This window comes from Setaria italica, chromosome IX (genome assembly GCF_000263155.2).
Source record: "Setaria italica strain Yugu1 chromosome IX, Setaria_italica_v2.0, whole genome shotgun sequence".
Classification (NCBI taxonomy): Eukaryota; Viridiplantae; Streptophyta; class Magnoliopsida; order Poales; family Poaceae; genus Setaria; species Setaria italica.
Window position 1 is genome coordinate 9,033,338 of NC_028458.1, and position 15,771 is coordinate 9,049,108.

Here is a 15,771-nt window from a genome sequence, read left to right on the forward strand (position 1 = left end):
CGTCGCCCGCCCAAGAGTCCATGGGCAAGGTTTTCACCTGGGAGACATGTCAAGAGGAGTGGTGATGCCTCAACAACACCCCCGAGAGGGAACATGACATTCAAAACATCATTGCTGTCAGCCCAGCAAGAAAGCCGAACAAGGCTTTTACCGGCTAAGTCTCCTCCCCTCGCCACTGTAGCTCCATCGCCTTCCCTGGCCACCGCCACGAACCTAATCCAGCACGCGACCGTCACCCCGCTGCGGCTGCCGCAGCCCCCGGGCGCCGACGAAGCTATCTTCGTCCACCATGCCGGCCGCACACCACTGGAACGTGGCCAACACCGCTTCGCGGCCACCTTCTCGCCACATGCCACCGCCACCGCAAGGTCTCCTCTCCAGCACTCCCCGCACGCGACCGCCGAAGAGCCGCATACCCACCCCACGCGTTGCCGCTGCCGCACGGCCTGCACAACCACTTGCCCTCACCGAACAACAGGAGCCATCGCCCCAATGGACGCTAGTGGCATACGCAGGCGTCCCCGCTGCCACCGGGCGCCACCACGTGCATCGTCCTCACGCCACACACCTGCTAGGGAAGGAAAAGCAGCCTCGGGCAACACCAGGCCTCCAGGGGAGCCACAACCGCAAGCAAGGCTGCGAGGCCACCCGCGCTGCCGCCGCCCCAGGGCCACGGGAAGCCATTGTCTCGGCCCCTGTGAGCAGCAGCGACCGAGCACAGGCCCCTGAGCCAAGTGCTTAGAGCCCAACACCACCACCGCTGCCGCGCCAAGGGTCATGGGGACCACCACCAGAATCGCCACAAACACAGATCCGAACGTCCCCCGCACAGATCCGACCGCCCACCACACAAATCAGGCCACTACCGTGCAAAAATGGCTTCTAAGCACGAGGCACATCAGAGCATGAACAAGATGAGGAGGAGGGGGCCGAGGAGCAAGAAGGTGGGGAGGAACCGAGTTGGCCCCGCTGCCACCCTCCTCGCAGCTCGTCGCGCTTTTGGCTAGTTGCTCCGGTGGTGGCGGAGGCATTTTATTCGGGAGGCGGAGCTTGCGGCGGGGAGGCAAGGGAGCTACCCGCACATGACGATGCGGGGGCATGGAGCTCTTTTTATGTCAGTGTTTCCTCACCTCTAAATGCATATAAACATCTATGAACTTAGAAAACCCAAAACGACGTGCAATTTGGAACGGATGGAGTACAATATTCAACCTACCACATCATCTCAACAAATAAAATACCAGAAACACCCCTCTAATCCCTCTATAAATACCGCAGCCGTTCACTTCTTCCTTCCCTTTTCCCTCGCTCTCCTCTCTTCCTCCTGTGATAAGCACACGATTACCGTCCTGCCCCTCATGGACTTCTCAGATTACTATTGCATCGACATGCATGGCTTCTCGGAGGTGGCGCCACCGCAGTTCGAGTTCGGATCCGAACTTACGGCGATCCCATTCCCAACTGAAACCCCGGCGGCGTCCTCGCTGGAGGTCGTAGCCGCCGACGCCGCGGCGGCGGGGTGCGACGATGGGCAGCGACTCCGCCGGAGGATCTCGAACCGGGAGTCCGCGCGGCGTTCCCGCGCGCGGAAGCAGCGTCGCCTCAACGAGCTCCGGGGCAGCGCGGCGGTCATGGAGCGCAGGAGGCGCGAGCTCGCGGCGTGCGCGCAGGCCGCGCGCGGCCGCCTGGCACTCGTCCGGCTCGCCAACGCCGGGCTGCGCGCCGAGGCCGCCGCGCTGTCCCGCCGGCTCGCGGCCGCCAGCCGCGCGCTCGCGCTCGGCCGTCTGTACCACGCCGCGGCACTGCAGCCTCGGGTTCCTGGACATTGAGCAGACGATCTCCTCGTTGATCGCGTAGCGCGCGAGAAATCAACGCATGCATCCGCTGCGCTCCGCTCATGAATCAATCAGCGAGCGTGCACGAGCTGCCGGTGAACGAGATGCAGTCGACGTAGGCCCTGAAGTCATGTACAGTAGATACATTACATGCTACTATCATAAATCTTTGGCGAAAAGATTAATTTGAAAGATTGTTGTGGAACTCTAAACGGCCGGGTCATCTATCTACACGGTTTACTTGTCGTAGATGGCTAGATGCGTGCTACGTTCCTGCTCCCTTGGTTAATTTTATTCTTCTACAAATGAGGTTTGACTTAGAACAAAACTAAAAAAACGTGTCTATATCTAGATGCGTGCTACATTCCTGCGTACGAATGATTTGCAGTTCTCCCTCACTTGAATTTTCAAGCCGTCCGTTTGGCATCTAACTGATCAGTCCTTTCGCCTTCTACCTAGCGACACCGATGTTGGTTTCTTCTCCCCTGAGCTACTTTCTTCTCGGCAGTGACCGGCGAAATCTTAGCCTACCCATTGCTGCTGCTTTCATGCCCCGCCCACCATTGCCATCTTCGCCCCCTCCCATGCTGCTCAATCGGCCTCCTTCAACTCTTGGTCAGTAGCGTTGTCGATGCCGTGCTTGACCGGCACCGTGCCTCGCAATATCCTATTGCGTCGAGCCAGCCTACTGCCATCGACCTCCCTTCCCTTTAGGGACCGCCTACTTCGGTGAACCTCCAATTCCAAAACCTGTAGCCCTGAAGAATCTAGCCCTTGACTAGATAAAAAAAAAAAGTTCAAGTGAGGAGAGGCTCCAAATTACCTTTTTTTCGAACAATGCTTCAAATCACTCTAGTGGGTTATAGATTTTAAAAAAACAAAAACGAGATATGTTTCGAAACTCTAAAACTGCTATATAAGTTTCAACGGTTAAATTATCATTCAGAAATGATCGATAGTCACTAATCACTTCAATCACCACAGTGTGATGGCCTGAGCCGTCTCCATCGACCTGTCGATCGATTCGGGCCTGATCATGTGTGGCGAGTGGCATGCTGGGCCATGACCATGAGCTAGCGCACGCACGCACGTCGTTGTTGGGTGTGCTGATTAAAAGAGGTCGCAGATGCTCGCTGTCGACGTTAATTTTGGGGGGGAGAGAATTAGTAATGCGCCCATCGTCACCAAAGCCGCTCTGCTTTGGTGGGCGTTAATATCGTTTTCGAGCGGGATTAGCCGTTGATTCCGTGGGTGCTCGGTCGCCGTCCGTCCCGTCACCACGTCGAGAGCGGGCCCGGCGAGCGATACGCCTCCCGAGACCGCGCGCGCCTCAGATTCGGTACGCCTTTGAAACTGATTTGGGTCTTTAATTAAGGTCCACTGAGTAACTGGCATTCCTGGCCCACCAAGTTGCGTCCCATCGTTTATGATGGACTTGTGAGATTGGCCCAAATGACAAGGCCTCTGTGGCCCAGAGAAGCGGACGATCACCATCACCAGACCATTTTCCTTTCCTTTCCCCGCCCGACTCCTCTGGAGAACTTAGGGGTGTTTGATGCTGAAGCTAAAGTTTAAAGTTTAGTCCGTGTCACGTCGGATATTCGGATGTTAATTAGGATGACTAAACATGAGCTAATTACAAAACTAATTGCAGAACCCTTAGGCTAAATCGCGAGACGAATTTATTAAGCCTAATTAATCCATCATTAGCGAATGTTTACTGTAGCACCATATTGTCAAATCATGGACTAATTAGGTTTAATAGATTCGTCTCGCGATTTAGCCTAGGGGTTGTGAAATTAATTTTGTAATTAGCCTATATTTAATACTCCTAATTAGTGTCAAATATTTGATGTGACAGAAGCTAAAATTTAGCTCGGGATCAAACACCCCTTATCTAAAAAAAAGCTCCGTAACTGTTTTTTCCTAACCATTACTCGAGTGTTTTTTACTAATCCAGCTTTTTGACTGATGACCTCCTTTTTTTGTTATTGTTTTTCTTTGTTATTATGTAGTATATAGTGGGCTAAGTGTTCTTTTGTCTTCTGTAATTTTTTCAGTTTTGGCCCAACCTGAATGCCTCTGCGACGACACCGTACACCGTGGGCGCACCCAGACATCCATGGCCTGCTGCTCAAGGAGTCAAGGCATGCGACGCGGCCACGAGCGGCATCCAGCGCTCGGGTGCCTGTGCAACAAGCCAAATGGGCGAGGCGTACGTCCGCGTTCAGCAGCTCAACCCGTGCTATGCAGTCATGCCAGACAGGCACAAGGCACCGGTGCAGGCGTCAGGCGAGCTCCGTTTCTTGATTTCAGTGATGGAAACGGCGACGTGTCCGGGCTCCGGTGCAGCGGCGCTCCCCTCCGGAGTCCGGGCGGCGGAGACGACTGCGAGCCGCGCTGCCGGCCTTTCGATTCAGGCGTGTTAGATTCATGGACTAATTTCGAGTCACATTAGACGTTTAATACCAATTAGAAGAATAAAATGTGAGCTAATTATAAAACTAATTGCATAAGCCGTGGCTAATTCACGAGATGAATCAATTAAGCTTAATTAATTCATGATTAGCACACATTTGTTGCATCACATAATTAATTCATGATTAGCACATATAGCATCACATGGTCAAATCATGGACTAATTAGACTTAATAGATTCGTCTTACAAATTAGACTTCATTTATGTTGATTTTATAATTAAACTACATTTAATACTTCTAATTAGTATATAAACATTCGATATGAGAGAGACTAAACTGTAGTGCCATGAACCAAACGCGCCTTCAAAGCTTCAACTGTCACCAGCGGTCAGATCAGCCAAACTGTTCGAAAGGTGCATTTTTTCCTGTTAGACATGGGATCTCCCAAGGATATTTCGTACAATCCACGGCCAACAATTTTTTTATTTAGTTTCCTTCGTTGCTTCAAGTTTAGCATTTCTGCTGTGCAAAACGTTGCGATACCGGTTTGGTTTGTACGGAGTACTTCTTTGTAGAATCGCAAATGGGAATGCGATTGCGGCATATTTGCACGCTGTTACGAGACACCGTAGCACGCGCCCACAAAAAGAAAAGCATGTGTCCGTATGAGTGTGTCAAAAAAAAAAGTGAATTGCAATACAAACGGCAGACTCTGTTGAACAGGAAACGATCCAGATTTGAAAATTGACACGATACTATCGATCTAATGTTAAGAGGATTTCACTGACAATGAGGATGTTCTATCACATCAGATGTTCGGATACTAATTAGGAGTATTAAATATATGCTAATTACAATACTAATTGCACAGATGGAGTCTAATTCGCGAGATGAATCTATTAAACCTAGTAAGTCCATGATTTGACAATGTGGTACTACAGTAACCATTTGCTAATGATAGATTAATTAGGCTTAGTAGATACATCTCTCGAATTAGCTCGGGTTCTGCAATTAGTTTTATAATTAGCTAATATTTAGTCATCCTAATTAGCATTCGAACATCTAATGTGACACTGCTAAAGTTTAGGGAAGAAAGCCAAGACACAAAAATCAGAAACTGTTGGAAAACAAAAATTTCCGGATTGAAGCATTAATCCGATGTGAAGGTCATTTTACTGATGATTAGGAACAAAACTAGCCTATGTATATGATTGCACTTCTCTATGTTGTTCGTTTCAGCAGCAACGACAACCTGCAAAGATGCACTGAGGCTAGTGTGGAGGAAGGGGGCGAATGGGCGATAGCTCAGTTTTGATCAACGCATAGCTCAGCCAGTGTTACGACCAACGACAAGATAAGACTAGATTTAAGTTTGATTTGCCTGATCATGATGTTACTCACCATCACCGTTCCTCAGATTTGTCGATACTCTCATAATAATGTCCTAGTCAGCGTATTACACTTGGTTGATTAATAAACTAGGTTGGATCCTAGCATCAAGGAAGGGCCATATGCCCCTTTCATCTTTCAACTTCATTTCTTCTCTTTGGTTATAGGAACGAGTCTGAAGAAGGTTTTCCCGAGGATAAAATCTACAAATCTCATTGGAGTGGGAACAACCACATAATTGAGCTTTTTAGAAGGCAATCTATTGAAGGTGGTAACTGGTAAGCTTAGATGATAAAAATCGTAGTAGCACATCAAGACACCAATCGCCTTGCGCTCGGCACGCTAATGGAGTTGCTCCAGTTTGCGCGGGAACAAAAACAATTAGACGGATATATGGTGGCGGATATATGGTGGCATGAGAAGATGCCGTGTTTAATTACACGTGGGTTAGAAAATGTGACAACTTCAGTATAAGCTGGTATGCCATAATGCTAGAAGTGGAACAAACATAATCGTCGTGATATGTTACCATGTGGCACGTTATCTAAACTGAACACCCACAAATTAGCGGAACGGTACCTCTGTTTCAAAATGTAGATCATTTTAGCTTTTCTAAATATATGGTTTCACATAATTAGAAAAGCTAAAATGATCAATATTTGGAATCGTAGGAGCAGCACTCGAGTGTTTCAAAGTTTAAAAGCCGGGTGGAAAAGGGGAACGGACGTATGCTGTTCAAATCATTTTCGCTTTTCAATTGAATGGAATGCCAGTCACTCATTCACCGTTCAAAAGTTGCAGGTATTTATACAAAACAAAACATTTTAAAAACTCATCAGACACAATCCGATGCGACCGGACCAATCTCCCCGCCGCTCTGAATCTCTCTCTGATCCTGTCACCCACTCACCCCATTGAGCTGCGTGTCCATCCTCGGAACTTCAGCTAGCGATGTTTCAAAAAAAAAAAAAATTCCAGCTAGTGACCATAAGTTTCGCCAGCAGAAAGTTCCCCAATGAGCGCAAGGAAACAGAGCAGGAGAGAGGCCGGCAGCTGCCACAGTACCACTCACAGCTCACAAAGCTTATTACAAGCTCACAGGCTTACCGGCCGGCAGCGCCATCATTTGCAAGAGCTGATGGAGCAGGGGGCATAGCCAACTACTAGTAGCCATGGCCACCATGGAGCCCTCAGACCTTTGTCCTGCGCCCCTGCCTGTACAAGAAAAAAGCAGTGGGGGCCGTGGTGCTAGCATAGCATCGCTGACTGTTCCCTCGCGCTGTCCCTCTGAAGCGGAGGAGAGTCTCGGAGAGATTTGGGGGCCCTGGCTATGGCTTCGCCTGCACGGACTGTGCATAGGGTGTGCAGAAAAGCCGGCAGAGGCGTGCAAGTGCTCCACTGCTAACCGTGCTGCGAACAAACTTTTAACAGGTAGCAACAGCTGCATGGCACGAGGGCCACTGACAACCCGGGCCCCTCATCGAGTTAATCCCAGTGTTGACTCGGAGTTTGAATCTCTCGGACGCGTCAAAAGCTCATCAGGAGCAGCGGTGTCAGCAGTTTTGTGCAATTTTGGACAGGCTAAAAAGCCTGGTGGTTGCTACCAAAAAAAAAAAGGCTGGTGGTTTCACTGATTCTGTATCGACGTTCCAGGGGGGCCAGGTGGCTGCTGCCAGTGCCATGCCAACCTGTGGGTGTTTCGTTGGAGCCTTGTGGTTGCCGTTTACCGGTGGCTGTCTGTCTCTCTAGCCTGGGTAATGGGTATGTCTGGGTTTTCTGAATGCTGATGCGTCTCCAGAAGTTCAGATGGCATCTAATGTTACGCAGTTGACTCGTTGGCTTATTATTATTTGAAGCAGCGATATACTTTAAGATAACTGCAAGACTTGTATTGTATGGGTCGTGCATCAGAATCTCATTGCACCATGCTTCTTCGGGCATCTCATATGTCATCGGTTTCAACCGTATGCTAACTGAAATCCTCTTCACCAGTGTTCATTAGACACTCTACAATTTCAAAAAGAATAACAAATGCTTCTACGGGCTCGAGGCACATTGTAAATCTTTAGTCAATAAAAAAATCCAGTGTTCATTTCTATGTATTGACTTCGTTTATCTACGTCTCTCTGAACATTTGTGAGTAAGCACCACTTATGTTTATCATGCTCTTTCGCTGTATCAACTATCAAGAGGCATTGCCATCATGTTTACCCCTGCAGTACGGTCTTGATGATCTGGCATTCTCTATACGACTTTCATGACAGCCCTTGTACTTTGAAATTTGGCCCTAGACAGTAGTAGGCTTTTAGAAAAGAAATATTTTTACCACGCTCAGACAGACGGTGAAAACCTCGCACATTTCCCCTGCTGCCAACAATGCGATGCCAGACACTGCGACGCATCAGATCAATCCTCCCCTGTCACTGCACAGCCGGAGAGACGCGAGACGAGACCGTTCTCCCTCCACGCGCGGTCGCACCACCACCTCTATGACCACACACTCCCCGCTGGCCCGCTCGGACACTCGCCCACCTCCCCCACTCGTCACTCACTTCCCTCCCACTACCCAACAACCTCCGCGGGGACCCCCGACCCGAGCCCGCACCACACCACCGCCCCAAGATATGAGAATGCTATGATCCCCTTTCCTCGCCTCCTCCCACTGCCTTCGCCGTCACATGCGCACAAGAACCCGCGTCCAGGCCCAGCCATGCTGCCGCCGCCGCTTCCATGAGCTCTGCCGTCATTTCATCGCCACGAGCAGCGGCAGCGGCGCCCGCAGTGCCTTCCTAATCCTGACCGGCCTGTGAGCTGCTACGACCTGCGCGCGCCTGCATTGCCCCAAGAAAGCGAGGAGGAGGCGATGGCCGCCGCGAGGAGGCTCTCGGAGCTGCTGCAGGAGCAGCAGGAGCCCTTCCTCGTCGAGGCCGCCAAGGCAAGGCGACCCCGGCGCGGCCGTTGCGCGAGCGGAGGCGGCGCCGGCGGATGGCTGGGCTGCTGCCCAGCCGCCGCGTGCCGGCGGCTGCTCAGGCTCTGCAGCCACGGGTTCAAGAAGCGGAAGAGCGGCGGCGGTGCCGGCGGCGGCGCGGGAGTCGGGAGCGGCCTGCGGTCCGCGCTGAGCAAGGTGCTGTGCGGCCGGGCCGTTCGTCGGGTGCTGCGCTGGGAGGATCTCGGCGCCGCCGGCTGCTTCTCCGGCGCGGGCGCCGGCTGCGGCCGCGAGTTCCGCCGCCTGCGCCGCTCCCTCGGCGACAGCGGCGAGTGCAACCCGCGCGCCATGGTGTTTGCCGAGGATGACGCGGACGAGGAGGAGCGGATGGGGTGGAAGGCCGACGTGGACGTGGACTCGTCGCGGCAGCTCAGCCCGGTCTCCGTCCTCGAGCTGCACTCCGACGACGACGACCAGTCGCCCGTGCATTCCCAATGTAAGCACTCACTCACATCTTACTGCCATTCCGTGACTATGCTTTGTTACAATTACCACATTGTGCAATCTTTCTACCCCTGCGTGGTTGTTATCATTAAAGATTTTTCTTTACCACTTTCTTGTCTGCAAATGTGCCTTGTCCTCTTTTAGGCCAAAACTTTTGTCTTTATACATCATTGCCTCATTGGCCGGGTGTTCTTCAGAATCGTCAGTAGTGGCAGGTTAGCATGCGAAAAAAAGCATGATGTTAATCTCTTTCGTCTGTTCTTGTGACAGGGGAGGACGAGAAGCCATCGACCTCCGGGAGTTCACCACCCTCCGAATACTTCCTGGGCCCGGCCTCCCCGTGCTTCAGCTTCAGCTACAACCTCCACGACAAGTTCTGCGAGATGGAGGTGGACGAAACCGAGGACGAGGCGGTCAGGAACGGCAGGTCCATAGAGGAGCAGATCTCGTCGTGGGAGAAGATCGCGGGGGACATCTCAAGGATCCCGGCGATGATGGAGCTGGACCTGTCGCGGTCCATGCGGCAATGGCGGGAGATGGAGCCGGAGGTGAGGGAGATCGGCGCCAGGATAGAGACCCTCATCTTCGAGGACATCAGGAGGGAGACCGTCTGCGACATGCTCACCTCGCATTGTACATTGGCGGCGGCAGCAACATCTTGTTGATCGGAGAGGGAGAGGGAGAGAAACTGATAAGGGTTTGTTTGTCAAAAAGAAAGGGAAAAAAATATTAGTAGAGGATGTGTACAATTTGAGGCAGGCTCGATGTGGAATTCTTTTCCCCCCAGACTCCAAAGCCTAGGACAGCTGCTCTCTTTCCTGCATTGGGTTCCATGCTGAGTAGTATAAATTCTGCAAATATGATATTGATGGCAAAAGGACAAGCTTTAATCCTTTGTTAACACAGCAGCAGGTTAGACCCAGGACTAAACATGCCAATGTGTAGACTTTTATGCTTGAAAGCAGGTGCGAAAGATCAAAGCTGCAAAAGTGCCTGTTAGGTTAGGACTACTAGTAAGAAAGTGAGACTAACTAGCTAGGCTTGTTCATGACTAGCCATGCTTCAGGAGAGATAAAATTCAGCAGCAAACAAACCATTTTTCCACGTAAACGCAGCAGCAGCAGCTGGCAAATCTGTTGTGGCCCCCAAAGTCAGAACTCAGAAGAGGTGAGGGCTGCATGGCCATATAAAGAAAAGCATGGGCTTTTTGTTAAGTGATGGGGTCTGCCCATTTTGTTATAATGGAATAGCAATGGAAGCAACACCACACCGCATCAAGAGGACGAGGGAGACTGGGGGAGAGGCAAAGCCCCTGTTGTCCTTTGCAAAGAGGACAAGCATCGTCTATAGGATGCCCTCCTGCAGCGCCCATGTTGATGTGCAAGTTGATCTTCATTAATTAGGGAGTCAAAGTGGTAGCTCATGGTTGGCAGTACAACCCCTGCAGTTGCCCCCATGCTACTGAACTACTAGTAGTAGCTGCGCGTTGATAGATTAAGGTGACAAGTACTCCTGGCTGCTGCTGTAGCACTAACTGGAAGCTCAACAGGAGGTGAAGTGATTCCCTGTCGAGGGGGAAAAAATATACGCAGAGAACACTCGGGCGACAGCACAAAATGTGGGATGCGAAGTTTTATTTCTATTTCTTGACCCGTTTTCCGCGGTCTGTTCTCTGAAAGTCAGTATTGTGCCGGCTCGGCTTAGTTAGTTGGATCATTGGATGGACACAGAGTGACACAACTCCGAAAACAGATGATCTAGTGCACTTTAGCAGTAGCACAAGCGCACGGGGCAGCAATTGCATTAGATCATCTGTTTCCTTTTTTCCATTTCCTTTTTTTTCAATGAAGGTGCAGAAAACAGTAGTAGATGAATATGGAGCGGGCTTATTTTGACCGATCAGGAATTCAGGAGCTGGATGCGCACAGCAGGTCAGCAGTGTGAGTCATGGAGCGGCGGTTAGATGGGGACAAGAGGCATTTATTGGCATTTCGCCATCGGCACGTACGCCCGATGCGCCGGGTACTACGTGAGTATTAGTACCGAGCCTAACAGCTAGTCAACGAGGAGTTTCTCGTGGTACTGGGTGGAGATTTCACTTGGTACTAAAGGTTACCAATGAGTATCAGTTGGAGGCTCTAACCGGTACTAATATACCTGAGGACCTTTAATATCGGGAAAATCTCCAGCCGGTACTAAAAGCTCTCTCCGACTCCTCTCTCTCCCTTATCTCCCCACCCACTCGGACTTATCCTTTTATCTCCCCACCGACACCACCGGCCTTATCACCCCACCCTCCTCTTCCCACCGGCCACTCCTCCCTCCACACAGCCTACTCTCTTCTCACTCTCCTCTCTCACTGCCGCAGGCGTAAGGGGCCTCCCGGCCACCCGCCCCCGAGGACGTAGCGGGCCCCCCGGATGCCGTCCACCGTGGGCATAGGGGGCTCCTTGGGCGGCCCCCGGGACGCTAGCCACTGGCCACCGCGAGCGCAGGGGGCACCACGGCCGCCGCTGGCACACGGGCTGCTGGCCATAGAGGGAACCGTGGCCCCCAAAGGCACCTCGACCGCTGCCAGCGCGCGGGCCGCCAGCCCCTGAGGGCGCGGGGGGCCTCCCTGGTCGGCCTCCGGGGCCGCTGGCCGCTGCTGGCGCGCAGGCCGCCAATCCCCGCCGCTTCTGGCGTGGCGTGTCCTTTGGCTGCCACCAGTACATCGGCCCCTGCTGTGGCGAGCGTGTGAGGAGGCCCGGCGGCGCTTGCTGGCAAGTGGGTGAGGAGGCGCAGTGGGAGGTCCGACGGCGCAGTCGAAGCTCTCGTGTGAACTCTATGATTTTAATTCTTTCTGTGATTCTTGTGAAATGTGATAGTGATTCTTGCGAAATGTATTCTTGTGATTCGTGGTGTGATTCTTGTGAAATCTGTGATTGTCATTCTTACCGTGATTCATGTGATTGTGAATTTTTTTTATTCTTGCTAAATCCGTGTGCGCACAAGGAATTTGTAATTGTGATTCTTGGAGAAGCAGACGCTTTTGGAAGCTGTAGCAGTGGTATAAACAACCGGTACTGAAGGGGTGCCTTTAGTGCCGGTTATTTGACTCGGTGCTAAAGGTCCCCTTTAGTACCGAAATAGCAATATCGGTTGCACAACCGGTACTAAAGGAGGTTTGGATCCGATGCTGAAGGCGCATTCTCCAGCAGTGATGAAGTGATGACGAGGACTGGATTAGCAATCGATTGGACGACAATCCGTGCCCATGCATTGCATGACCCATCTTCTTCCTCTCTCATTCCAGATGATGTTCCGCCACGTTTTGTGGCCTCTCGCCGGAGAACTTTGCGTCGATATTCCGCCACGTTAGGGAGGTATACGGGACCTTATCAGGACATAGCGGGCCCTGATGAAAAGGAAGACATGCATGCACGCAGGCGTTCATCCAGTTCAAGTGGGCCGTTTCCGCCGTCGTAACTGCCGGTGGCAAAGCCGTGGCATTGAGAAGGACGGAGTACATGTGCACATGGTTAGTTGTGAGTTCCGTAACGACAAGGCACGTACGTACGTGTGGGTGCGGTTGCCTAGACGCGCACTTGCTCGAAGTCTCACCGAGCGGATGCTTCGTTCCGGAGCAAGATCATCCATCCATGATCCATCACTCGGTCACTACTCCTACACGTTCAGTCGAGTCGAGGGCCAGCCGCTTGGATAAACTAGCCGTACGTGCTGCTCGGCCACGGCGGCAGCGCGTACGCGGAGCAGGACGAAGCAACTGCGACCCAGCCAGAAGGCATGGCTGGGAGTGGGACGCCCGTCCGTGCATGCGGCCCGGCCGCCCGGGAGGGCCACATGATATGATGGATCAGCAGCGTTTGTGGCTGGGTCCCGGGCGCGCACGAACGGCGGGCGGGTGGCGCCGTGGCGGTCCAGGCGCGCGCGCTCCGGCTCCGGCTCCGGCTCCGGCGTCACACGGCCGGGCATGGGCATGTGCCCCAATTTAATTGCCCGGCGGTGGCGCAGGCAGCAGCAGATCGCACGTACGGCGGCGGTACAAACCCCACACCGCGCCCCAGCACCATATTGATGGCACCCCACCGCATCCCCACCCAGGCAACCGGCAACCTCCTGTTCTCCGCCCGCCCCGCCACGGTGGGCGCTCACCTCGCCGCCATCTCCAATTGTCCGCGCCCACCCCATCGCGCACGAATGTACGCACGCTGGCTGCACGACATCAGCCAGTGACGGCTGGGTCACCGGTCTAATCCTCAAACTCTGATTGGCACGATCACACGACGCATACTCCGTCCACCCACCCCGTCCGTACTGCCCACCTGCAGTGCAGATACGACGCGCGCTGGCCAGCCCGGCGGGCAGATCCGGGGAAATCCCTGGACGGATATTTTCCTTCCCCTGCATACCAGTATATAATGGAAGCTGCCGATCGCACTCATGATGCACGATTGCTTTTGTCGTCGCCGGTGGCTGGATATGCATAATCAAGTCCCAGGCAGCAGCAACATGTGCCCCAACAGTCGCCACTTGGTGCGCCGCCCAAGCCGGCGCGCAGGCACCTTCTGGGCTCCTGGGGTGCGTGCGAGTGCGACGCCGCGAGGCCACGCACGTCGGCGCTACCGCGCCAATTCTGGTCGCGGGTTTAGCTTAGCTGTTTGGGACGAAATTGAGGTTTACTAGCACCCTGCAGTGCATGCGTGTATGTCACCCTGCGCTCTGCCTCTGCAGCCTCGGAGCGGGCAACAGTGACGAGTCTCCAGTCGCACAGCGTTACGGCCGCGCGGGCCATCAATTCCGCACAGGCGTTTGCAGGCTTCAAGCTGGAAAGGCAGCCCGCCAGTGGTGTCATGTACTGTGCCTACGTGCGCGGCGGCTTTGGCATTCGTGCGTACGCTGCCCTGAACCGTGCCAACATTGTGTGCTCAGCTCCGGTGCTGTGCCTACGGCGGCTTTGGCATTCGTGCCTGCGATGCACCGTGCCAAGATTGTGTGCTCCGGTGGTAGACTGGCAGTGTACTAGTGTATCAATGTTAGAGCGCCGCGGCGCGGCGTCGCGCTGCTGCTCGATCGCAGTGAATTGGATCCGTAGCCAGCAAACTGAACAGTGTATTTGCCCGGAGTAACGATGTGATGACACGATTGATCGAGGCAGCAGATTAACCTGCAAAAAGCCAGCAGATTACTTATCATCCATGGACTCAAGCCTCTTCCGGAGACGCAAACGGACATGCAGCCGCAGGAAGCGCCGGCCTTCTTCCACTCCATCGTCTGAGGCCGCTGCCGCCGAAGCCGGCAGTTTGTCTCTGCTTCCGGTTCCCGCCTCGGATGCCCTTGGGCAACCCTTACCCAACCTCCCGTTTTGTCCTGTTCCCGGGCGTCCCCACGCCATCCGCGGCACGTGCGGCCAAGCGGCGCGAGAGGGACAACGCCGGCGGGCGCCGCGCTACGAAACAAGCCGGACGAGCCGTGCCGCTGTTCCGCGCCCACGACGTACCAGCGGCAGCCGCGCACGTTGCGGGGATTCTACTCGCCGCAATCTATCTATATCCATCTGATTAGAAGGCATGGCCGTGTCCTCGTGCGTCGTCTGTGTCTGAATTTTGTTCCGTACCGGTCGGCTTCCACTGCCTGCTGGAGGATTCCTCCACCCATCCAGGCCTCCACGATCATGTGTTTCGTGTGTTTTCTCGTGATGACGAGAAGGAAGACAGCAGGAAAGGCTGCCTCGTCGAGTAGATCGGATGTGAAAGGAAATCGTATACCTGTGTGACTCTGTCTGGTACTTGATCAGTAAAACCTTTTTCTCTTACTGAAAAGGCTGTTAGCATATTGTTTTCTCTCAACTGCCAACGTTCACACTCTGCGTCTTCAGGAGTAGAATAGGAGCAACTTATCTCTAGGTTATGCTGGACGCACACAGTGGTTCGTTTTGCTACATCGTATTCCCTCCGTTCCAAATTACTATCCGTTTTGTCTAAGAAAAACGAATAGTAATTTGGTACGGAGGGAGTAATATATTAATATTGATCGCAATTGATGTGCACAACTGTGATCTTTAGGACAACAATTATGAAGTTGCAAGAATTTTAGGTAAATAATGTAGTACACACGTGGGATTTATGCCTCACATTTTTAAGTTTCATTTTGAGTTAAATGCACTTGGGTAAAAAAAAAAGAATTTCCCGAGACTAGAGTGCACCTCAGCCTTTTCTTAAAAGAAAAAAAATGAGAGGAGGATTTTGTGCCTCCACTAGTCCACTGGCACCGGTGGGCTGGCCCATTTGTGCATGAATGGATCGGGTCAACGAACTCGAGGGCTCATGAAGCCGAGTGGGCCTTCTTTCATCTCCCACCAGCTTTGTTGTCCACGGGCCTCTCCCAGTGCGCGAGAGAAACTGGGCGTGTTTGCTTCCGTTGCCTGCTCGCCTTGCTTTGCCTCGCCTTGGCGGCGCGAGCAACGAGGAGCTTGCCGGGCGGGCGAGCCGATTTAGCTCCCCCACAGGAGCGAGCTAAGGGGGCGTTTTCTTCCTATATCTTATTTTTAGCACGTGTCACATCGAATGTTTAGATATTAATTAGGAGTATTAAATGTAGATTATTTACAAAACCAATTACATAAGTGGAAATCTAAACGGCGAGACGGAATCTATGAAGCCTAAATGATCCATCATTAGCAAGTATTTACTGTAGC

At 52.7% G+C, this 15,771-nt stretch overlaps 2 protein-coding genes across 2 annotated transcripts; both read left to right on the plus strand.

Moving 5' to 3' along the window:
* The first annotated feature begins 1,358 nt into the window (after window positions 1–1,358).
* On the plus strand, window positions 1,359–1,829 carry LOC101758259 (ocs element-binding factor 1). Its single transcript, XM_004986260.1, has one exon. It carries the CDS (start codon window positions 1,359–1,361, stop codon window positions 1,827–1,829), a length of 471 nt encoding a protein of 156 aa, XP_004986317.1.
* Window positions 1,830–8,192: 6,363 nt separating this feature from the next.
* On the plus strand, window positions 8,193–9,975 carry LOC101763093. Its single transcript, XM_004982130.3, has 2 exons — window positions 8,193–9,066; window positions 9,345–9,975. Exons 1-2 carry the CDS (start codon window positions 8,508–8,510, stop codon window positions 9,737–9,739), a joined length of 954 nt encoding a protein of 317 aa, XP_004982187.1. The 5' UTR covers window positions 8,193–8,507; the 3' UTR covers window positions 9,740–9,975.
* Window positions 9,976–15,771: the final 5,796 nt, after the last annotated feature.

Excerpts from the sequence above, each read along its gene's own strand:
- LOC101763093 (XM_004982130.3), top strand. The coding sequence starts at position 8,508 with ATGGCCGCCGCGAGGAGGCTCTCGGAGCTGCTGCAGGAGCAGCAGGAG. Across the intron at positions 9,067-9,344 it reads GTCGCCCGTGCATTCCCAAT|GGGAGGACGAGAAGCCATCG; the intron begins GTAAGCACTCAC and ends TTCTTGTGACAG.
- LOC101758259 (XM_004986260.1), top strand. The coding sequence starts at position 1,359 with ATGGACTTCTCAGATTACTATTGCATCGACATGCATGGCTTCTCGGAG.